Here is a 24,902-nt window from a genome sequence, read left to right as displayed (position 1 = left end):
ATGACAATGAGTTCACTGTACTCAAATGGCCTCCACAGTCACCAGATCTCAATCCAATAGAGCATCTTTGGGATGTGGTGGAACGGGAGATTCGCATCATGGATGTGCAGTCGACAAATCTGCGGCAACTGTGTGATGCCATCATGTCAATATGGACCAAAATCTCTGAGGAAGCTTCCAGCACCTTGTTGTATCTATGCCACGAAGAATTGAGGCAGTTCTGAAGGCAAAAGGGGGTCCAACCCGTTACTAGCATGGTGTACCTAATAAAGTGGCCGGTGAGTGTATATTTTTTATAGTTTATTTATTTATTTATTTTAAATTTGCTTGCCGGATAACTTCTTTAAATTGGCAGTAGAGTTTTTGCTATTTTACAGATTCTGTTCTCTAGGTACATCATTTCAAGTATGTCTTCAAAAGTTACTTTTTTTTTCCAGCAAGGCTCGTCAGGTTAAACATTTTTGCTAATAATTTCTGGTTACCGACCACAGATCTGTTCTCATAAATTGGTCTGACTGATATGTATGTGTAATATAGACAGACAGAAAGATAGATAGATGTAGGGGATATCATTAGCACAAGTTCTTGAACATCACGTAGTGGGTGCAAGCAGACAGATTCCGACTGGCCAGTATCGGAATGCTGCGGAGTATTCTTTTGTGTATATATATATATACACACACACACACACACACACATCGAACTGGCAACAATGGGAGGAAAAGAACAACATATCAGTAGAAGGAGACAAGTTTGCAAAAATATTTTACTTGACAAGCCCTAGATTTTTAAACTATAAGAATAAGGGTGCTATTGCACAGAACGATAATCACTCCGTGTAATAAATACGATTCATATAGGTTGGCACCTATATTGGTCCAGTGCCGACCACGCACCGCTACGTGTAATAGCGGTACGCAGCTGGCGACTGACAATATACTTTACCTATCCACGCTCCAGGGCTGCTCCTACAGTCCACCTCTCCCCGGGTCCCGCACGCTCTAGCTTCATAGCGGCCTGTCAGCTGACAGGCCGCTCAGCCAATCACAGTCCGGGACCGCTGTCAGCTGACAGGCCACTGTGAAGCTAGAGCGCGCGGGGCTCGGGGAGAAGTGGACTGCAGGAGCAGCCCTGGAGCGTGGATAGGTAAAGTATATCATTTAAGCAAGGGCTGCAAGGACATCGGTAACAATGTCCTTGCAGACCTTGTTAAACGGTTATCGGGCCGTGTAATAGGCCCAGTAAACGAGCGCCGATCTAGCAGATTGGCGCTCGTTTACAGGTATTATCGGGCCCCCATCGGCCCCCCCTTTAAACAATGTTTTGTGCATTTTGGGGGGCTAGCCATATTAAGAATCTTAAAATATTACAGTGTTCACCCTGACTACTTGAACGATCATAATACGAACATTTCTTTTCTTTTTTTTCTTCTGTGGAATCCATGTTAGCTTATCTGTGTAGGCTGGGACAGAGCCAGCAGACTCATCTCATCAACAGAGGATAAGGATTTTGTGATCTAAATGAAGCTCTCTATATCTCTTTTTGGTGTTTGTGAGATAAGAATTACCCTCTCTTCCCCTGGTAACTGTTTTAGTCTATGGATACTTCTCTGACCATTAACTCTCACACAATAAAAACGATATCTAATATATTTATATATTTAAATACAAATACAGTGGTACCTTGGTTTAAGAGTAGCTTGGATTAAGAGCGTTTTGCAAGAAGAGCTCACAGTTTTAAAAAATTGTGACTTGGTTTAAGAGCATTGCTTCAGTTTAAGAGATCCCTGTACTGGGTGCAAGCAGGAGTAAAGGAGGGGCATGGTCTGCATAGGGGGGTCTACAGCCCTGTACTCTGTCAGCCCTTGTCAGCAGATCTGTCAGTCCTTGTGTTTCCCATCCTCTCCATTCCTGCTTTAATGTACCTGCACTCACACTCAGCTATACACACTGCTGCCATAATGTGCTTGCACTTACACTCAGCCATTCACACTGCTGTATAATAAAGTTCCTGTCACTGATCTCCTGCACAGTTCTGTGATTCTCACTTCCTGATTGGTCCATGCTGAGCACACTCCCCTTCCCTTGCTGTCATTTGACCACACAAACCTCTGACAGCAGCCTTGCTTCTCTATTCTAGCCTGTTGTACTACGCTACTGCATTATTGGGACCTGCATCTCCATTCTGTATCTACAAACTGCTGCTGTTTTTCAGGTTTATGCACATACTATACAATAAACACCACATGCCGATTGCTATACTGTACAGTAACTTATAATATCACATTTTCAGCTGTTTCACATTGTTTGTTTCATCTGTTTTACATGTTATTCAGAATGAATAATCATTATTTTTGGGGTGTGGAACCAATTGTCTTCATATCAGTGATTTCTTATGGAAGAATTTGCTTTGGTTTAAGAGTGGATTTGGAATACAAGCACAGTCCCGGAATGAATTATGCTCGTAATCCAAGGCACCAAATTTATTTACATGTATTTAAATGTATTTAAAATATATATTTACACATAGTAACATATTACTTTTGTCCAAAACTATACTTAAAGAGTCATTGTCATTAAAAATAACCTTTGATGTCATCAGACATATGAAAACTTATCGATCACGGCAACTTATCGATCACGGCTGGTCTCACTGCCGAGATCAGGGGATATAGCCAGGGAGAGTGTACGACAGCAGCATCTCATTGGTTTATTCTGACAACATACTGTAAGTCCATGAGGCTACATTGCCTGAAAGGGAATGGATCATGCCCCATTCTCTCCTAGGCTGTAAATCATATTGCAGAGGGTCTCAGCAGTGAGACGTGCTGCGATCAATAACTTTTGACACGTTAATAGTTATCTTTAACATCAGGTATTCTTTAATGAAACTAAAATTAAATTCAATATTTTCTTTTAAATACAACTTTAAAAAATATACAACTTTCTTCTGGCCTTTAACCTGTCTCCGGAATTCATCTGATTGCTTGTGTTTTTTATTTTTTTTATTTTGCTGAAGTGACAGAAACATAGTAATATACATTTTGCTACAAATTTAACCGCACCAGAAATGGCTTTTAGTTTTCCATTTCATTGATCAAGGGCTGCAGTTATCTCCTAAAATTTACACTAAATAGCTCCATGGTAGATGGCTGGAATGATCACAAGTTTTGCAGTGCAAGCCTCCCGTATAAATCACAACTTTACTTCGAGCTGGTTTGATTTAATGATGTGCAAAAATGTTCTGTCATTGTGCCTCTTTTATAGGGCACATAACAGATTTCCCGGACAGAGAGTATACTCAATCATTAGGGTTATAGGCTCCTACTCCGAAATACAAACAGAAGTGCAAAGTCCCATATTCTTTATCAATGATTTTTATTGTATATTTAAACTTTTATATCTGGCACCTTTGTTTTTGAATTTAAAGTGACAGTCGGGTTGTTCAAACATGTTAGCACTAAATTATTATTTACTAATCTATTATATCTGCCTAATCTATCTATCTACTCTATCTCCTATCTATCATCTATCTATCTATCTATCTATCTCCTATCTATCTATCTATCTATCTATCTCCTATCTATCTGTCTGTCCGTCCGTCCGTCTATCTATCTACTCTATCTCCTATCTATCATCTATCTATCTATCTATCTATCTATCTATCTATCTATCCTATCTATCTATCTCTCCTATCTATCTATCTATCTATCTATCTATCTATCTATCCTACCTATCTCTCCTATCTATCTATCTATCTATCTATCTATCTATCTATTATGCATATAGTAGTGTTAAGTTAGCATGCTAGGCTTTTTAAATATTCATGCTATAGTACTTACACAGTGTGTCAGTACATTGGCACAAATATTAAAACAGTTTTGGAGCTCCTGGCACCATCATTCATTTACAGTAAGAAACAATAAAGCAGCCGTACTTACCCGTCTGCACTCCTCCAAGATCCCCTCCCAATCCTCTCAGTGACAGCCCATCACAGACAGGTAAGTATGGCTAATTTATTATTTTTTACTATAGAAGCTGCACAGCATCTTAGGTTTCACAAGATGCTGTGCAGGACAAATTAGAACTCCGGCAGGTGTGCAGTTGACTGCATACCGCCAGAGTTCTGTTTCTTGCAGAAACCTATTACATTTTTATGTTATAGTTTTTGTATATTTTGTTTAAGCATCCCTTCAAGGGACAAAATATACAAAAATTAGAATGAGAATATTTAATAGGTTAACCAAGCACCCTTTGCTCTGCGGAGCAGACAGGAAATGGTTTTTAATTGGGGCTCGGTACTCGAGTAACTATTGCTAAAGAATCTAACTACTTGGGGTGCAGACAGCTCTGATACAGAAGCTTGGTGTCCCTGGCTGATAACAGAACAATAGCTTGAATGTAATTGCAGATGTAAAGAAGACCTGTCAGGGTTCTAGGAGAGCTGGGGGACAGTGCTCTTATCTATACTGACATGTTCTGCTTTGTACCCGCATTTGGGGGGGGGGGGGCGGGAGGCTTTGTGCAGGGGTGGGTAGGTTGCAGGTGGCTCTGTACAAGGTGGGTCACAGGTGGTTCTTTGCAGGAGATGGGTTGTGAGCAGTTCTGTGTTAGAGGTGGTCGTGGGTGGCTCTATGCAGGGATGGGGTGGGCTGCGGATGACTCTGTGTCGGGGTAGTGTTGTAGCCCCATGGAGGCAGGCCATGCCAAGACCCCCTGCCGCCCAGGCCCCATAGCAGTTGAGTGGTCTGCCTCCATGGAAGCTATGCCACTGATCATCAAGAATGTTAGCATGGTAATAACTCACAAAATGTGAGGCTAGATTTATTCACAGAAATAGTCCCACTATGGTATGGCGTATGCTTGACCGTAGCTCCACTGAAACAGGGGAACAAGGGATTCTCATGAATGATGGAGGCCTGCTTAAGTATTAATGGCAAAATCATTAATAATAATAATACTAATAATTTTAGGTATTTAGCTGATATGACATGACTATGGGTTAAGTTAATAGCAATATGGGGCACTGTGACCTTGTATGCAATTATATTCTGGTCCTATGTAATGACTCTCTACAGGGGGTCCTGAGCAGAAACATTTGACATATGGATGGGTAGTGTCTTATTATGACAAGCTTGTTTTATTTTTATACAATCTTTTTTTTTTGCACAGTATATATTACACCTATATGTTTCTAATTGAAGGCCATCATTATGAAGTATAAGCCCTGATGACCGCCACGTGTCTCGACAACTCCAGCCGCATTTGTAACCACATCAGGTTGGACACATGACATTGCTCCAGGCATGACAGTCTCTAACTGATGATCACTTCTGATGTTGATCATTCTCAAGAGTCGGCATTCGGTCAGCCTGGACCTTATAACTTAGAGCGAAATGCATCATCATTACCGCTTTCATTTACTATTTGTCATTTTGAAGCTCAGAAATGAATTCATATCAAAGACTAATCTGACAGACCTTCACATCTAGGGATCGGGCCACTCCACATAATCTTCCCATCTATCAGCATACAAGTGATGGTCTCGGTGCCTTGAGTTTTGATAAATCCATCTTCGCAGACCACAGAGACTGAGCTTCCTAACTGAAAGTTGTCTCCGAAGCGACGAGCATTTAATGGGATGCCGGGATCCGGGCACTCATTATGGCCGAATGCTGAAAAACAGAAATAGAGGATTATAACGGGGAAAATATAGACCTAAATAGCTTATAACCCTTCTACCACCTACAGTATTAAAGCAAAGTGTAAAAAATAAGATTAAGATGTATGTCTTTAATCATTTATTATATACAGAGTAACTGAAATTATTATACAGGGTAACTAACTTATTTTAAAAGGTAACTAAATTATTATAAAGAGTAACCTATTATACAGGGGTAACTAAAGTATTACACAGGGTAACAGGATTACTATATACAGGGTAGCTGAATTATTACACAGGGTAACTAACCTATTATACAATGTAACTAAATTATTATACAGCGTAACTAACCTATTATAAAAGGTAACTAAATTATTATACAGTGTAACTAAAGTATTATACAGGGTAACTAAAGTATTACACAGGGTAACTGAGTTACTATATACAGGGTAACTAAATTATTATACAAGGTAAGTAATGTATTATACAGGGTAACTGAATTATTATATAGGGTAACTAAAATATTATACAGGATAACTGAATTATTATATACAGGGCAACTGAGTTATTATACAAGTCAAGTATCATACAGGGTAAAGTATTATGCAGGGTAACTGATTTATTATATACAGGGTAACTAAAGTATTATACAGGGTAACTGAATTATTATACAGAATAACTAAAGGAATTAGTATAAAGGGTAACTAAAGTATTATATAAGGGGTAACTGATTTATCATATACAGGGTAACTGAATTATTATATACAGGGTAACTGAATTATTATATACAGGGTAACTGAATTATTTTAAAGGATAACTAAAGTATTATACAGGGTAACTAAATTATTATATACACTGTAACTGAATTATTATATACAGGGTGACTACAGTATAATGCAAGGTAACTAAAGTATTATACAGGGTAACTAATGTATTGTACAGGGTAACTAAAGTATTATACAAGGTAACTAAAGTATTACACAGGGCAACTAAAGTATTACACAGGGTAACTAATGTATTGTACAGGGTAGCTGAATTATTATAAACAGGGTAGCTGAATTATTATATACAGGGTAGCTGAATTATTATATACAGGGTAGCTGAATTATACAGGATAACTGAATTATTTTATGCAGGGTAAGTGAATTATTATTGCGCAGGGTAAGTGAATTATTATGCAGAATAACTGAAAAGCAATGATGTAACTGTGGTTTGTGATATTATAGTTGGAAAGTTTAGATACCAGTGCAGGTTGTTAGGCAAAAATGGCTTTTAACCAGGCTAATGTAGCTCATGGGCAAGATTGATACTGACCTAAATTAGAGATTGCCTTAGGACACTATTATATAACACCCACTCCAGCTCTAAACAGTATCCTCCGGTCTGAAGCGTTTATTTTAATGGCCTCACTTTATGTCTAAGTGACCAGCAGTCTACTGTCCTGGCAGACCTTAAAGGAGTATTATGGGAAAAAAAGGTTTTCAAATCGACTGGTGCCAGAAAGTTTTACAGATTTGTTGATTACTTCTATTTAAATAAAATCTCCAGTCTTCCAGTACTTATCAGCTGTTGTATGTCTTTCAGGAAGTGGTGTATTCTTTTCAGTCTGACACAGTGCTCTCTGCTGCCACCTCTGTCCATGTCAGGAACTGTCCAGAGCAGGAGAGGTTTTCTATAAGGGATTTGCTACTGCTCTGGACAGTTTCTGTCATGGACAGAGGTGGCAGCAGAGAGCACTGTGTCAGACTGAACATGTCAGAGAAAACTCCACTCCAAGTAAGTTGCAAATTTGTGTTTCTGACATCAACTGTTTTGAAAACTTATTTTTCCCTCTGGAGTACTCCTTTAAAGGGATTGTGCGAAATTTAAAAATAAAAAAGTCTAAAAATTAAGAATGTGCTGGAACCATAAAGAATCCCTAATTGGAATATAGGTATGTAATGAAACAGAAGGGATAATATATAAATAAATCAAGTTCTATTGCAAGCTTAAAAATGTAACCCAATAATATAAATAATAGATACTTAAAGTGTCACTGTTCTTTTTGCAGAAATCAATAGTCCAGGCGATTTTAAGAAACTTTGTATTTAGGTTTATTAGACAAATATGCATTCATCTGTATTCAAAAAGCATTTCCCGAAGTCCCCCCTCCCTCCTCTCTCATTCACTGCTCATTATCAGGAAATCTTGACTCTTTTCAGTCGGGCCCTGTGTAACCTATGGAGGGGGGAGGAGGGAGATTAGTCGCCAGCAGAGAGCAGAAAACAAAGGATTACACAGTCTGAAAGCCGGTATTCACAGGTCAGAGAGGTCAGTGCTGTCTTCAGAGGAGATAGCCTGGTGATGTAGCTGTAAATTAACTCTTTGTTGTCCTGTTTTGGTGCCTCATCTCCTTCCACCCCTCCACTCTCCATAAGAGAACCATGTAAACAGGGGGGAGAGCTTCAAACTGCTTTTTCATGATAAAAATGCATTTTTTGGCTAATAAACCCAATTACAAAGTTTCCTAAAATCGCCTGTACTATTGATTTCTGCAAGAAATTCAAACGAAAGTGACACTTTAATACCCACAAGTGCATGTTTTATGACATATACCATATCATACAGAGAGTCTTTGTTTTTCAGTGACTTGCCACTTCCTACATATAAGAAGCATCTTGACATTTCTCGGAGATAACACATTCTTTACACTGTTCACTTCGATGGACATAAACATTGATTATTCTCAGACCTTTAACCTAATACGTTTCCAGTCTGCAGCTGCCTTTGAAATCCCGGAGAACAGTGTTGTCTAAACATCTGTGCTCCTGTTGTGTTCTGCGTTTCATCTTTTAACCCTATCACTGTTCATTCCTCTACAGGGAAATCACTCTCAGCCAATACTTGTTATCCTGCGGGTGATACTGCGTCTGAATGCTTGAATACTCATCGGATGTCTTGTCGACAGAGATGAACTAAACTTCTTCTGGCTCGGAGCTCATTAATATGGAGATTTTGGAGGTTTAGTTAAAAAAAAAAAAAAAAAAAAAGACTTAATTCTTGATTAGTTATTGGGTTAAAAACTTTGAAAGTTTCCATATAGTTGTCCAGGGTTCACTTAAAGGTCGCAGTTTATAGATTTTTTTTTTTGTGTTTTGTACACAGAATTCCCACCTTCTTATAAATCATACAGATAAAATGCTACAGATTAATATAATTAATTTATATAATTAATATTATATATATATATATATATATATTTTTTTTTTTTTACTTTTTTACAATAGCTGTGTTGGGAACTGCAGGGCTGCTCAAGCCCCTTTCCACAACATATTGTTAGAGCTGTTGCCTCCCCTGATGCCTATTCTAAAACATATAAGCATTAGAATACATATTACAGTTGGGGAAGCTGTCTGTGTCTCTAGCGCGGCAGTCACAGCACCCTGTAGAAGAGCGAGAAGGGATAATTATCCTTTCCCTGCTACATGGTGCCGTGGCTGCAGCTTTAGTGACACAGACAGCTTTCGCAAGCGTAATGTCTCTCCTAATGCTTATATGCTAAGTGTCAGATTGTGGAGGACGGACAGTGAATGGAGCAGCGTATGCCTGACTCTCTGCTCCATTTTAAGCAACCACTTCCCATTCTCTAGATTGTGGTGGTGGTGATCTGACACTTGTCCCCTATGCTTTGTATAGAAGGTTAGTAATTTAACTACTTAATATACTGCTTTAAGTGCCAGGCTCTACTTCCTATACACCACCGGTGTGGTTTGGGGATTCTTACTTCCCATTGACTCACAAAAAGTTGACCACAGGACTATTCAATGCAATTTTTTCAGGAGCTGCATATCTTTAATTTTCCTAGGTTATGCTGTAATTAAATGTGTTACTTGCATTATTTTCAGTTGCTCATGTCACGCCCGTCGCCTTGTCCACCGTTGTGCCGGCTATCCTATACCTGCTGGGGGTAACGCTGCAATTCGGGCATCTGTCTGCTCCTCTGACCCCTCTAACAGTGCTCCTGCATTTCAACAGTCTTAGCATTATGTCCTGTGTGATTGAGCTCCCTCTAGTGGCAGACACACTCTTGTTCATCAGTATTTAAAGGGTCAGCACTAGAGATGAGCGAGCATGCTCGTCCAAGCTTGATACTCATTCGAGTATTAGGGTACTTGATGGTGCTCATTACTCGGACGAGCATCTTGCGATACTCAAGACAATGGCATCTTGCTCTTCCTGTGTGTTTGCCGTTTTTTTTTTCCCCAGCCAATCATCATGCAGGAGAGTCTTTGGGAACTCGTAGCATCACGTGGGAACCCTACATGTCGATAGCAGCGATTGGCTGGCCAGATCAGATGACCTGGGCAGATAAGAATCAGGTCCCGCGATGCTCACGTCAGACACAGGCTGGAAGAGATTAGGGAGAGAGCTGCTGTCTGTCAGGGAGAGTGTTAGGCAGGGAATTAGTGTGCGGTTAGGCAGGAATCCGACACGAAGAACCCAACAGTCCTTCTAAGGGCTTAAAGTTTTTCAAACTTTTTTTTGCTACTCTTGGCTGCTGGCTTGGACTTGTAGTGCAGCTGTCAGTAGTCAATTTCTCCTGTTGCTGATATTCTCTTGGCTGTCTGGGATCTGTAGTTCAGCTATAACTATCCTCACTGTGCTGTGTCCTGTGTATGTGGTGCTGCCACTGCTGTTTCCTGTCCATTTCCGTGTTGTTTCCATCATATTCTGAGGTTTCCAGGTTTTCAGGCAACCTTCCCTGTGCAGAGCTTTGGTCCCCTGCAAAAATGCTCATGTTTCCCGTTAAATTCAATGGAGTTTGATACTCGAAACGAGCACCCGAGCATCGGGAAATATTCGTCTCGAGTGTCGAGCACCCGAGCATTTTAGTACTCGCTCATCTCTAGTCAGCACACAAATTCAAGTAGATTCTAGGCTAATCACCTGAAGGTGATTCATTGCCCTCACCTCCAGACCTCTCTGCTCAGTTGTTGATGTTGTTTCAGTCAGTAAACCATGCCTGTGCTCCCTGGCTATCCATCACTATTCCATGTTTTCTAACAACCTTCTAGCCATTTGGATTTTGCTTCAATTATGGTTCTCTGATCAATTCCAGTCTAGTCGATGTCTTCACATTAAAACATTGACATTTGACTGCAGAAGAAGAACATCTAGTCCCGGGCTTCAGAACTCTTTCATTTCCTTCAGTCAGTGGTCACTGGGGACGTTCTCTGAGGGTAGCGACCTGGGAGTTTCCCGCAGCGAAACCCATCCTGCCTTGCAACAGGCTCTGGTGTAAACCTTGGCTCCTTAGACTTCACTTCTTGGAGAAGGTACATCAATGCTCCTTGGTGATCTAGGAGATCCATCTCCTCTTGCCTGCGTGCTTGATAAAGGTAGTTATACCACCAAAATGTTGCTTTCTCTTATTGTGTGGTATTAATAAACATTGCTGGAAAGAAACATGTGACCCTTCTTCTAGGCTGTGGCTTGGTGAAGTGTTCTTGTCTCCATTTCAGGTGTGGTTAGCAATTATGCTCCATTCACTTCAATGGAAATGAGTTACAGAACTTTACCCAAACTGGAGACTAGTACTGGAAGAAAGTGGACATGTTCTTGTAGTGCTGGATAGCCCCTTTATACCCTTCTACTAAGTGTGGTCATTGCCCTGCCTAGCCATAAACATCTAAACTAGAGATGATCGAACTTCAAGTTTAAGTCTGGCTTCGGCAACTTTTCCGAACCCAGACACTCAGCATTTAACTCCCCACCTCTAGAAAAGTTGGTTGCCGCCCTAGGTCGGCCAGGACTCCATGTTTTGCAGCACTCACAAGGGTGGCAATCAACTTTTCTAGATGTGGGGATTTAAATGCCGATGTGTTCAGATTCAGAGATGTTGCCAAACCCAGACTTAACCTTGAAGTTGATACCCTACATACAAAACCTCCAAAAAATGTCCAAACCACAATAAAAAATTACCTTGAAGTTAGCTCATTTTTAATAAAACTAAAGCACCAAAGCCAACCAAAAACCAGCCATACCTGAATATCCCATAGAGGTGAATGGTAATAATTACAACTTTACATAATAACACCACTCAGTTTTATGTACAAGGGTATGTGGTGGTTACTCCACCCACATACATGCAGATTTATAGCTAAAAAATGTTTGGTGTCTTGAATCATTTCTTTGACATTGTGATAATAGCTTTGTGTGCTCATGCATATAGGCATATAATATCTCCATTCAAGGTTTGTGTTATAGAGAGCCATCATACTATACCCATTAGAGATTATATCGCGTAATGTAGTGCCGAGCCTTAGGGCCTTTGCACAGGTTTTTCCATACTGCATTTGAATTACACCCAAAAAAAAGTTGAAAACATTAGTGTGAATCTTATATAATTTTAATTATGGGGGGGGGGGGGGGGCTTATTGTTTCCATAAAATGTTGTTTATGTAACAAGTATATTGTAGAGATGACTAAATCTATGTAATAGCCTCAAAAACTATACAACTATAATTAATTTATGCACCGCCAACTTTAGGGCTTTAGAATAATGAATATTTCAGGCAACCTACACACATGTGCAAGACTACATGCATGTTTCTCGGAAAACCGTGAAGTCGTATTGTATTTCTGTAACAATAAATGAAGCCTTTCAATTATTCATTGTAATTATTGTTAATTAAACATTACTCGTTTCTTAGAAATTGGACCTATTTAAAGTATATGTAGGTCATGTAACATATATATATAAGGGCTCGTTCTAGAGAGTAGAAAACATGTCTACCGCAGTGTATCATATATGTATGCTAAGTAATAGGCATTTTACATTGAGGAATACCATTCATATTTAGTACCCGAACTTTCGACAAGTTTGCTCATCTCTAGTTCGTCACTGTGGCACTCTCCGCAAGGACGAGAGTCTACACTTCAATATATATCCATTTAAAAGGCTTAAAGGGGTTCTCCGGATATGTAACTTTGTTATTTATTATTTTTTTTTTTTTAAAGTTCATGATGGTGGTTGTGGTGGTGGGGGATATAAAACCTGCTAATCTAAATGTCCTTTACTTTTGGTGCTAGCTCCAGATTATGGCATCAATATAAGGTGTATAGGGGCCTCCGGATTCTCCACTGACAGATGGTGGATTCCCACTGCCAAAGGGCTGTCTGGCTGTGGTTTACCTCTCCACATCAACCTACAGCCATGCTGAATGTGTATAGGGAGGAGAGGAAAGGTAACTGTCGGCTGAATAATCATTTGACTGATGGTTATTGGAGATATATAGACACTTTCAGCCCATGGCTGTATAGTTTTTGTATTCTGTATTGATAATTGACCTCTCCAATGCCTGGATATCATGCTTTTAATTACCATGCAAATAAGTCTTAAAAGCCATTGGGTCGTTCCCCTAGGCTTCAAAAGCCAAGCAAAGCTCATCTCTTCCCCTTGTTAACAAACCTCTCTGACTTCTTGTAACCCGATTGGAGAGGGTACAATTCTGCAGCCCAGGGTAATACCCTGTGGAATAATTAAAGGGGATATCTGGAAAGCAGAAAAAGTTCTACCAGCGCTCCACTCCCTCTGCCTGCCCCTGAGAGTGGCAGATGAGAGTGGGGCAGGATTATGCTGCGGGCATGTTGTCGCTTTGCCATAACATCGATAACATCAGGATGCTATTGGTCATTGCCCGCAACATGCTCCTGCCCCCACCCCCCACCCCTCTTGTCTACGTAAGTATCAGTACAGGCAGGCAGTGAGAGGAAGAGGAAGTCCCAGTGAGCAGAAAAGGTAGAACCTTTCCTACTCCCCGGATATCCCCTTTAAAAGCATGATATCTTGGCACCGGATGGGCTAGGTATCTAAAATTTACCTAACCTTAATGAAAGGCCATTAAGGTTAGGTAAACTTTAGGATTGACTTTAGTTTGGCCTGTTTTTGACTCTCATTACCATGACCATTTAGCTGTCTGAGGGGTCCTCATTGCTTCTGAATGTCCTACACCTTCTTTAATGTGTACACTTGCCCATCCTTAATGTACTATAAGTAGAGCAGGTGAAAGGTCCCATTAAAGTTAACTGGGCAAAGCTCCTGTTCCTTGCAACCCTTCTAATAATAATGCAAGGATGGGCATTAGTAAACAATTAATAGACTGCCATGATCACACAAGCAATAATGCCCTTTCAAATAGCTGATTGACCGGGGTGCTTGGAATTGGACCTCCGGGGAGCTAATACTGAGGTCAGTCCATCTGTTTGATATGGCTGGATAATGCCTTTAAGAGCTGCTTCTGCTCCAAAGGACGTTGTATATCATCCTACAAGTGGCACTGCTCTAGATAGATAACATTTTTGAAATCTTAGGGTGGGTTCAGACTGAGGAATCCGGGCGGATAACCCGTTGCGGATTCCGTCGCTCACCCCCACTCATTCGTGCAGCTCCGCCCGTGCCATAGACTCCATTTTATGCTCGGGTGGATTCTGCTGTCCGTCAAAAGAATTGACATGTCAATTCTTTCAGCGGACGGCGGAATCCACCCAACCATGGAATAGAGTCTATTGCACAGGTGGAGCTGCTCACGGGGGAGAGCGACGGAATCCGCAGCAGGTTATCCACCCGGATTATTTAGTGTGAACCCATCCTTATAAAGTTTACACCTGTTTGGGCGAGAATACAATGCAATGAAGAATAATTTTGCACATCATTGATGGCGATTTATACAGAGTAAGGCTATGTTCACACAAGGTAAGAGACCAGCCGTTCCGTGACCAGGCCGGGTCTCAAAAAAGTTCATCCCGGCCGGTACTGCAGTACCGGATGGATGATCTTTAGTGCCGCAGAGTTCTGATGCAGGTGCATTTGTGCTCGCCAGCATTGAAACTCCCCACAGCACACTATGGAGCGAGCGGCCGGAGCCGCTCGCTCCATAGTGTGCACTGACAGGATTTTTCTGCGGCTGCTATTCAATAAATAGTGGCCGCAGAAAACTGACATCTCAGTTTTCTGCATCGACGCTAGAGATGCCAGCCGGAGTATATACCATGTGTATACACTCCGTCCGGGATTCGCTCAGCCTGCAGCACTACGTAAGTAAGTAACAACGTCCGTGATTTCTGCGGAACCTACGTAGTGTGAACATGGCCTAACAGTTCCAGGCACAAACAAGCTGTTTCTGTGAACAAAAACTCCAACCTTATTTCTTCTCCTTAAGCATCAATTCCTGACATCACTAAAAACTTTGGAATCAATATTCACACCTATTGTAGCCCAAATTCTCCGGCATTTCTGCAAGAACACCTATCACTGTAATACCAAATTATCTTTGAATGAAAGTCCCCAATAAAGCCTGAGAAGCCTTGAGGAAGATTTTTTAACTTCTGTCATAGCAAACTCAATTTGTCGTGAAATAAGCAAAGCTTTCTGTGTGTCAGATCAAGTTTAAGTCAATTCAGCCAGTGCTAGTAACAACTCGCATATGGGCAGTGCAGCTGTTTTCTCTTCCATTGGATCTTGATTATTTAATCAGTTTTCTTCCTAGGAAGACACGTTACCAGAAGACCTGATAATGCTACATTATATGGAGAAATTGTCTCACCGGGAGCTTTAGGAGGATGGTGATTTCATTCTGTAAATTTTTTTAGGTTGTGGTTACTACTGAAGAAAATAATAGTAAGCGCAACAAGATTATGCATTAGCTGTATTATTGGTTCCATTCTCTACTTTTTGTTTTTTAAACAACTTCTATTTAAAACTCTCAAACCTTCCAGTACTTATCAGCTGCTGTAAGTGCTGCAGGAAGTGGTGTATTCTCTCCAGTCTGACACAGTGCTCTCTGCTGCCACCTCTGTCCATGTCAGGAACTGTCCAAAGCAGTAGTAAATACCAACAGAACACCTCTCCTGCATTGTATAGTTCCTGACATGGACAGAGGTGGCAGTAAAGAGCACTGTGTCAGACTGGAGAGAATACACAACTTCCTGCAGGACATCCAGCAACTGAAGTATTGGAAGACTTGAAATTTTTAAATAGAAGTAATTTACAAATCTATATAACTTTATGACACCAGTTGATTGCATACCTTTAAAGTGAATGTATCATCAGATATGATCAATAGTGTAGCTACCACGTAGCTGCTACAAGGCCTGGAAAATGTGGACTGCCTTCATGGTACTCAACTCTCAGAGACACCCCTCCCTTCAGATTGCAGCAGCACCTTAGCCAGCCCATCCTTCCTTTGTTCTCCTAGCATCCTGGCACACAAGTGGCTGGGACCTGTCTTAACAATGGGACACTGTGCGGGTCCATGAGAGTATGCCCCCCCCCCCCAGGCAGCTGGGAAGCCCTCATGCTGAATTTATGGGGCCCCATCCAGTTTTGCTACCGGGGCCCCATGAATCCTAGCTTTGCCTTTGGATATGATGCCATTAGAGATAAGCCAATATTTTTTTTTTTTGCAGGAATCAATAGTACAGGCGATTTTAAGAAACTTTGTAATTGGGTTTATTAGCTTAAAATGCATTTTTATCATGAAAAAGCAGTTTGAAGCTCTCCCCCTGTCTCCATGGTTATCCATGGAGAGGGGAGGGGTGGAGCGAGATGAGGCACCAAAACAGGACACCAAAGAGTTAGTTTACAGCTACATCACCGGGCTATCTCCTCTGAAGTCAGCACTGACCTCTCTGACCTCTAAATACAGCTTTTTTATACAGCTCACACTGTGTAATCTTTTGTTCTCTGCTCTCTGCTGGCAACTATTCTCCCTCCAACCAGCTCAGCCTAAAGCACTGGAGGCGGGCCCATCCTCCCGCAGTTTGAGGAAACTCCTCCCCTCTGTGACATGGCTCCATTGATTCTAATTGAGCCGTGTCACAGAGGGGGGGGGAAGAACGTTACACTGGGGGCAGGCGGGCCCGCCTCCAGTGCTTCAGACTGAGCTGGTGCCCAGGAATGGTTTGGCGCCTTGTTCATCAACCGGGCCGCGGTTCAAAAAAAGGGCTGCAGCATCGACATCCCCGCGCAGGTCTATTGATATAAAGATCTTAAATCGATGTACCTTATTGTACATTCGCTTTAAGGGGTTAAAGTCTATCTTCTTCAATAGGAGTCAGATCTAGATACGATAAGACAACATTGTTGGAATTTGTGACTATTCCTTCTTCCCTTCTATACCTAGGATTCTAAGGTACAAACATTCTAGCATGGCAGCCCAGGATATAACTGTAAGTCATGCATAGTGAGTCAACTACAGCTGAATGAGAATATTTAGCATTGTAAAAAGAAAAACCCTACTGGCAAAACAGCAGTTTTATGTACAAGCTGGCGTGACATATGTCACAGTCAATTTAATGTTAATGCTACACAATTACACTTTGAGAACTTCTTAGTGACAGCATTATCCAGTTGTGTCACTTTGAAAAGACACTAAATTTAGATTGTTATTAATTGCATGATTCTGGCCTTGGCAGAAACAATTACTTGTTAAGTCATAGGAATAAGAACAGACGTGTTCTTTAAAGAGTAAACCCTACCATCAGTTTCATCCAGACTTTAAAGTACTGACTCACTAAAAAGGTGGCAAACGTTTTCAGCTCGGCCTGGATACAATTTTTGAACAATGACTGCCCCAAATATCTATCGCTCTCTTTATACTATCCTGGCTCTGAGAACCATAGAAAGAATCATTTAAAGGAGAAGTCTGGTGAAAATTTTTTATTAAAGTATTGTATTGCCCCCCAAAAGTTATACAAATCCCCAATATACTCTTATTACGGGAAATGCTTATAAAAGGCTTTTTTTACTACTGCATCAAGACTTCACTTCCTGGATAACATGGTGATGTCACTTCCTGGATAACATGGTGATGTCACAACCCATCTCCCAGAGCTGTGCGGGCTGTGGCTGCTGGAGAGGTTGATGACAGGGGGACACTGAGGGACACAGGGCACTGGAGGGACACTGAACATCCCTTTGCCATCATCCTCTCCAGCAGCCACAGCCGCACAGCTCTGGGAGTTGGGTTGTGACATCACCAGGTTATCCAGAAAGTGACATCACCATGTTATCCAGGAAGTGACATCACCATGTTATCCAGGAATTGACATCAAAAGCCACTAATGCAGGAAGTGATGTCATTGTATTACTAAGTGCAAACAGGAAGTGATGTCATTCAGTGATAGGTGCGGATAGGAAGTGAGGTAATTTCATTGACAGATGCAGACAAGAAAACATAATTTGGAGCAGGAGGGAGCATCGTGCTGGAAAATAATGTTAACCCTTTCACAACCATGGGTCATTGATGCATCAGTGCCCAGGTCGTTCATAATGATCCATAAGCTGATGTCCCTATTTCTGCCCCCTCTCCTCTGTCCCCTGGCGCTGTTGCAATCTTGTAACAGCGGCAGGGGAGAGAGGGGAACGGGCAGAGCTCACGGGCATGCGCCCAGCCTTCCCTCCCTCCCCCCGCTGGCCTCCGTAGCCAGGAAACGGGAAGCCTGAGGCTTGTGGTTTTCATGGCTACCATTGGGACTCTGCGATCACTTCACAGAGCCCTGATGGACAGCAAACAGAGAATTCTCCCTCTGTAGAGGGAGAATTATCTGTCAGGAGCCCTATAGATGCTGCGGGCGTGCTTACCGCATAGGGTAAGCTTTCAGCACTGGAGCGCGGCTCAATGCTAAGAGTTGCAGCCGGTCCCCGGCTTTTATTGATAGCATGGGTCCGCCATGGACCAGCTCCTGCAGCTCCTGAATGCAGTCCTTGGAAACTGGGACAAGTTTTCCAGGACTGGATTCAGCTTTTCCAGGCACCTGGGGAGAAACGGCACGGAGTGGCATGGACTTCGAAGGCAGCCGGCTGATAAGCCAATTATCAAGCTAACAAAGCATATTACTTCATTTTTACTGTAAATTTACTCATCTCTACATATAATGCCACCAAATACTTACTGCTATACGTGATATTAAATCCACGTCCAGACATAGAGTGATCTGCTTGGAATTCTAACCGTAGTATATGATTGTTACTGGTAAGATGTGATGGGACTTCAGCTCCGGTGAACGTTCCCAATATTGGAGAATCTAAAGAGTCGCCATCTTTTATAGCCAGGAAATCAAACTGAGACTCCAAGTCAAAATCATTGAATGACAAATGTATCCGACTCCCTGGATCCGAAATGATGGTCCAGATGCAGTTTAAATTGTTTCCGTAGCCTTCTGGGTAGTCTGGAGAGAGGACCGTTCCCATCGGGGCAGTAAAATTTGACAGGCATGGAACTGTAAAAGTAAAATACAATAAATTAGCGTGCGGATAGGATGGAGCCAGTTCTCTACTTAAAGATTTACATAAAATGCAGTTTGTTAGTTATGATTGCCTACATGCAGGCATAATCCCTGGGCGGTGTCCAAATGAACATTACAATTGTCAGATCTAATTGCTTTCGCTTTGTCTGAAAACTCTCCATTGCAAATGACTTCGGTTACAAGGGTAACATACAAGACTGATGGAAAATCATTTGCGGAGTAACAGAAAAAAAAGGATTATGGTTTTGTTTAAATTAAGGGGGGAAAAAAAAAAAAAGTAAGTCGACTATAAAAATCTTCATTAACTGGCTGGATGTCTGTACTCGAGTCTAAACAACAGATGGTGGAAAATTTCTTCGTGTATGATATTAGGATTAACTGTGTACTTGGGGGACAACCAACGTATTTTCCTTCAAAGGCATGCGGTAACAGACAGGTAGCGTTTAAGATAAGCTTCTTAGCTGGCAAACAGGTAGTATCCGTATACTGACACAGCTGGCATCTCCATTCAAGCGGTGAAAGCACAAAATATATAAGATTAGTCCATTTATTTCATTATTTTATATCTAATATCCATCCATCTATATATGTGTAGTGTCCCAGCACTGGTGTGCCACTAAGTTTCCTATGCACTTGGGCAAAGAAACTCACAGTGGGATGAAGGAGAAGTGTATTGTCTGTTTTTTCCCACTAGGTGTCGCTGTTGTATTTTTTGTATGTACTTTATTGAGCACAGCTGAATGGAGCACTGGAATAATAGTTATGGGAGTGGGGGGGTTTGGTTTCACAGCCCACATTACAGGGTGTTGCTTTAGGATAGATAATGGGGGGAGCAGAAGATAGAGATTCATAAGATGGCTTTGCCTCCACCAATTTTTGTAGAGTAACTTAAAAAGTAAAAAGGTAAATAATATTTGTTTATAAAATATTAATAAATTTTTTTATATACTTACAGATACATATTGGTATATTGGCAGACCACTGATTATTATCTTTGCAGGATATTGATTTCTGTCCTATTAATTCGAATCCAAACTGACATTCAAATCTTAAGACATCTCCATTGGAAAAGCCATCTCCTTCCCGAATACCATACAACGGTGTTCCAGGGTCACCACAACTTTCCTTTTCAATTTCTGGAATAGGAAAATGAAAAAAAGTAAAACAAAAACCATTATACTATAGAGGAAACACTATCAGGTTCTATGAAATTTAAGACGTATTGTAGGAAGAGTTGTAATAACTCAAGGATCAAACCTTTAGAGATGAGCGAAATTGCCCAAAGTTTGGGATTGCATGAAACCGAACAGTTGGCATTTGACTCTCGCTGCCTGGAGGAGGTGGATGCAGCCCAACGACTGCCTGGAAAACATGGATACACTCATAGGCTATGTCCACACTATGTATGAACAACTCTTGATGCACTGAAAATTGCATTTATTTCAATGCACAAAGGACAGAAATAATTGACATGTCAATTATTTTCACGGCCATACCAAACAGGGGCCGTTTTTCAATACACTGCAGAAACAACAGCTGTTGTTTTCATTGACTTCAATGCAACATTTCTTACTATGAAAAGAAAGGCCGTTGTTTTAATTGTCGTTGTTTTAATTTTCACATTGTGTAAACATAGCCATAGGCTGTATCCATGTTTTCCAGGCGTCATCAACCTTCTCAAAGCAGCAGGATTCAAATGCTGATCGTTCATGTCCATGCGAACCCAGGCTTTCATCAAGTTCGCTCATCACTATTCACCACTCTGTAAGCCAGGGTTTTTTTCTGTTTTTTTTAAAGGAGAACTCCATCAAAAAGATTTTTTTGAAGTATTGTATTGCCCACCAAAAGTTATACAAATCACCAATATACACTTATTACAGGAAATGCTTATAAAGTGCTTTTTTCCCTGCACTTACTACTACATCAAGGCTTCACTACTCCTTTAAAGGAGACCTGCCACCCCCCGTGCCGGGGTGACAGGCTCCCGACCCCCAGCTAGATCCCCTTATACTGACCTCATCTCGCAGAGTCCCGCTCCCGGAGCCGGTCCCGGGACCGGTCCCGGGACGGAGATATCCTGGTCAGAAGCCGGCGCGCGTGCTGTGAAGATAGGTCCGGCGTCCATAGAGAATGAATGGAGCCGTGCACACGCTGCAGAGATGAGTCCTGCTCCATTCATTCTCTATGGACGCCGGACCTATCTCCACAGCGCGCACCGGCTTCTGACCAGGATATCTCCGTCCCGGGACCAGCTCCGGGAGCGGGACTCGGCCAGATGAGGTCTGTATAAGGGGATCTAGCTGGGGGTCGGGAGCCTGTCACCCCTACATGGGGGTGACAGGTCCTCTTTAAAGCTTTAGTTTGTAGCTATTTTAAACAATGTATATGAGAATTACATTCCGGTCAGCCTTCTTATCGAACAGATAGTTTTCTATTCAAAAGAGCTGAAAACTCTGTCCTTTGCAATCTCCCCCTAAGGGTGGCTGCAGGCGGCCAGAAATGTCATTTTAGAGCTACCTTTACACCATTTACTGCAGCAAACATTACTTTATATAGATCAAATCCAATCTAATTAATTCCTCATAACTACATTAATTCTACATTGTGTCTGTTGTATTTTGAAAGTGTAGAAACATAATAGGTTGTCAGCAGAAAAAGCCCCCTGTTCCATCTAGTCCGCCCTTTTAGTATTTCCCCTCTTATTATCTTAGGATAGATATATGTTTATCCCAGGCAGGCTTACATTCTGTAATTATAGATTTACCTACCAGATCTGCTGAAAGTTTGTTCCAAGCATCTACTACTCTTTCAGTAAAGTAATATTTTCTCATGTTGCTTCATGCAATACATATTTCATCTCATATATCTCAAATGCTTCTTAAAGGGACTCTGTCAACTCTATACAGTATAATCTCTATACAATCATGTTTTCACTATGAACTTAAAGGGAAAGGGAACACTTGTACTGATATGGTTCACAGCAGCAGAGTATAGATCTACTGTGTAGCTTGCGAAGCATACCTGCCGCGGCTGCAGCAGTAGCTTTATGAAGGGGAAAAGATGTTTTATTACACTGCGCGAGGCTGGAGAGGGGCGGCAACTAGTCATCTGGGCTGGGGGCTGTCCGTGACTATTCACGGCTCTCTGCCTATCAGCACACAGTGGGGTGATGGACAGGCAAACAGGCCACTAATAGATCTATACTGTGCTGCTAGGAACCATATGAGCACAATAATGCTGATTGGTTCCCTCTTAGTGTCATAGAGGCGGGTCATAGAGGCAAGCCAGCATGCAAACAGCTCTTGCCCTATATGATTGATGTAAAGGGATGAAAACCAAACCCTGTTCATTAATCATGCGCAGCAGAAAGGGTAAGGGAAGCAGGAGGCTTACACGTTGCCTCTTAGCATGGCTTTTATCATACTTGAGCTTAGAAGGAAAACATACTTTTATAACTTTGCAAACAGCCATCACCTTTTTTTTTTTTTAACGCCTATTTTTACTTTTCTTTCAGTTATCTGCCCATGTCTACAGCTCAGAGCATCATATATATCTAACATATCCCCTTTAAGAGTCCTATTACATATACAATGTATTTTATTTGTTGCAAATTAAAAGTTTTTTTTTAAAAAAAGACACTTTAAACCATTACATCTTACAGATGTTCTATTCAAAATTGATAACCTGCTTGGCCTCTTATCCCTAAATCCATCCGGAACTGGGCTCCCGTTGCAGTAACACTAGATTGTTATGAATGGGAATTGCCTTTTTATTTGTTGTATATTATCCCCATGAGTTACCTAATATGCTATTCATTCCCAGTGCAAGCAATGTAATAAAACACAATTAGCTTGAAGAGTTATAAAACTAAAATCAACAGTCTAAGCAAGTACTCTTTTACCGCATGTGCCATATGTCTAGTAGGTTACTTACATAAGTAACACATTTTTGCTGAGGCTTAGAGAATAGATGCGGAGGGATGACGTTAATGTATTGCTCGGCAGTAGACGTGACCCAGAGGTCTATAATAAAAAGCTAATAGAATCATAACAGGTAAGATGATAATTGCAGGTAAGCAATAATAGTAGAGTATATAAATGGGTGTGAATAGCGTGATGACTCAGGAATTAATGGGCACGCTTTGTTCCAGAAAGCTACAATTTACACAGAAATGTATATAATGTGCAGTAAGTGGTGTCGGCCAGACAAATTAACTTGCCGATCGGTCTTTTGCTTTACATTGTACTATTACTTGGCAACTCCATGTGAATAAACTGTTATACAAATGGATTCAAAATTATTTAGTGATAAATAACTTAATATATCGGTACAATGTTCTGAGATTTTTCTGATACAAAGCTCCAAATTCCCCGCAAAGTTGTATAATTTAATGATAAGGCTGGATTTTTGCTGCTACTATTAGAGGGAGCTTAAAAACTTACTGCATACAGAGTATACATGAAATTCAATGATGAGGGTATGTTCACACTATGTATCTGTGCGGCTGTAGTTTTTACGCGGCTGGAAATGTGCGGCTGAAACTACGGCCGTGGGAAAAAATAGACATGCGGCTGAAAACATACGGTCATTTACTTGGAAATTTGGTTCAACTAAAAATAACAAATAAAATCTTTAGAAAGTGATGCAAACACCTCTGGATGCATCCGGGAAAGCAGGGAAACAGTTTACATGAATCGCTATTACCGGGGTTTGCGATCCTCTGCAGTAATGCCGATGCCTCTCATGGTTAATATATTTAATTAATAAAACACATTTTCATTGTAATAAAGTGCCTTTCGTTGTTCAATAATTAAAATTAAACGAATCCATCATTTTGCAATTAAATATACTGGTAAAATAAATATATATATAAATAAATGTATATATATATATATATATATTTATTTTTTGACAGTATATTTAATTGCACAATGATGGATTTGTTTAAATTTAATTATTGAACAACGAAACTGATTTTATTACAACAAAAATGTGTTTTATTAATTAAATAGTAATTAGTACAGGAAGCTCCATTAAGCTGTTAATTCATATTCCCGGTAAATAGAGCAAACTGTACTAATCATCACTTTACTTTAATTAAAACATAAAATGTTTCTTCTAATTATGTTATCACAATAGCATTATTAGAAGAAACATTTTGAAATATATGTGCGCTCAGCTGATTGGCTGATCGGCTCAGCGCACATATAAAGAGCCGGTCCGCAGTACAGTCACTTCGTTGTGCTGCGGACCAGCGAAGAGGACACATCGGGACATCAGATGGTGAGTATAAAGATCTCCCCACCCCCTCCCCAGCACTGCACCCCTCCCAGGAAGGAAGGGGGGTCACTTAACCCCTTCCTTGCTGGGATGGGTGCAGTCTGACATCAGTCTGGCCCCCAAGGGGTTAAGGGGGATGCAATACATCCTCCCTTAACCCCTTGGGGGCCAGACTGTAAGCAGCGATCTGTAAAGATGCTGCATACTGTAAGGTGCACAACACCGCTCACAATGATGGGTGTTGTGCTCCTGTTTGTGTGTTTTTTGTGTGTTTCTCCCTTTTTGTTTTTCAGATATCGGTATCCTGTGGATTACGTCGTATTCTGTGGACTACGTCGATGACCAGCGGTTGTTGTTTTTTTTTTTTAATAAAACAGTCAATGAGGGGTTTGGGGGTGTTTTTATTTGAATAAAAAAAAATTTCCACTTGTGTCTTGTCTTTATTTCTTTACTTTATAGACTTAGTAGTGGAAGCCGTCTAATAGACGGAATCCATTACTAAGTCGGGGCCTAGTATTAGCCGGTATAAAATGGCTAACACTAACCCCCCCATTATTCCCCCAGTACCCAATGCCACCAGGGGTACTGGGAAGAGCCGGGTGCCAGTGGTCCCGGAGCATCAAAATTGGCGCTCCTGGACTGGGGCGGCAGCAGGCTGGTAAGATTTAGGCGTT

The 24,902-nt window shown here is 41.1% G+C and overlaps 1 protein-coding gene across 1 annotated transcript in view; it reads right to left on the bottom strand.

Moving 5' to 3' along the window:
- The window catches only part of CSMD3 (CUB and Sushi multiple domains 3), a 467,563-nt gene that overhangs the window by 435,068 nt on the left and 7,593 nt on the right, over positions 1 to 24,902 (bottom strand). The window contains exons 2-4 of the mRNA XM_069959625.1: positions 19,902 to 20,084; positions 18,595 to 18,921; positions 5,480 to 5,674 (exon numbers count right to left, since the gene is read on the bottom strand). Coding sequence (XP_069815726.1) covers positions 5,480 to 5,674; positions 18,595 to 18,921; positions 19,902 to 20,084 — 705 coding nt within the window. The remainder of the gene's footprint in view (positions 1 to 5,479; positions 5,675 to 18,594; positions 18,922 to 19,901; positions 20,085 to 24,902) is intronic.

The sequence above is a fragment of the Dendropsophus ebraccatus genome, chromosome 2, assembly GCF_027789765.1.
Source record: "Dendropsophus ebraccatus isolate aDenEbr1 chromosome 2, aDenEbr1.pat, whole genome shotgun sequence".
Lineage (NCBI taxonomy): Eukaryota > Metazoa > Chordata > Amphibia > Anura > Hylidae > Dendropsophus > Dendropsophus ebraccatus.
This window is presented reverse-complemented; position numbering and strand designations above follow the sequence as displayed.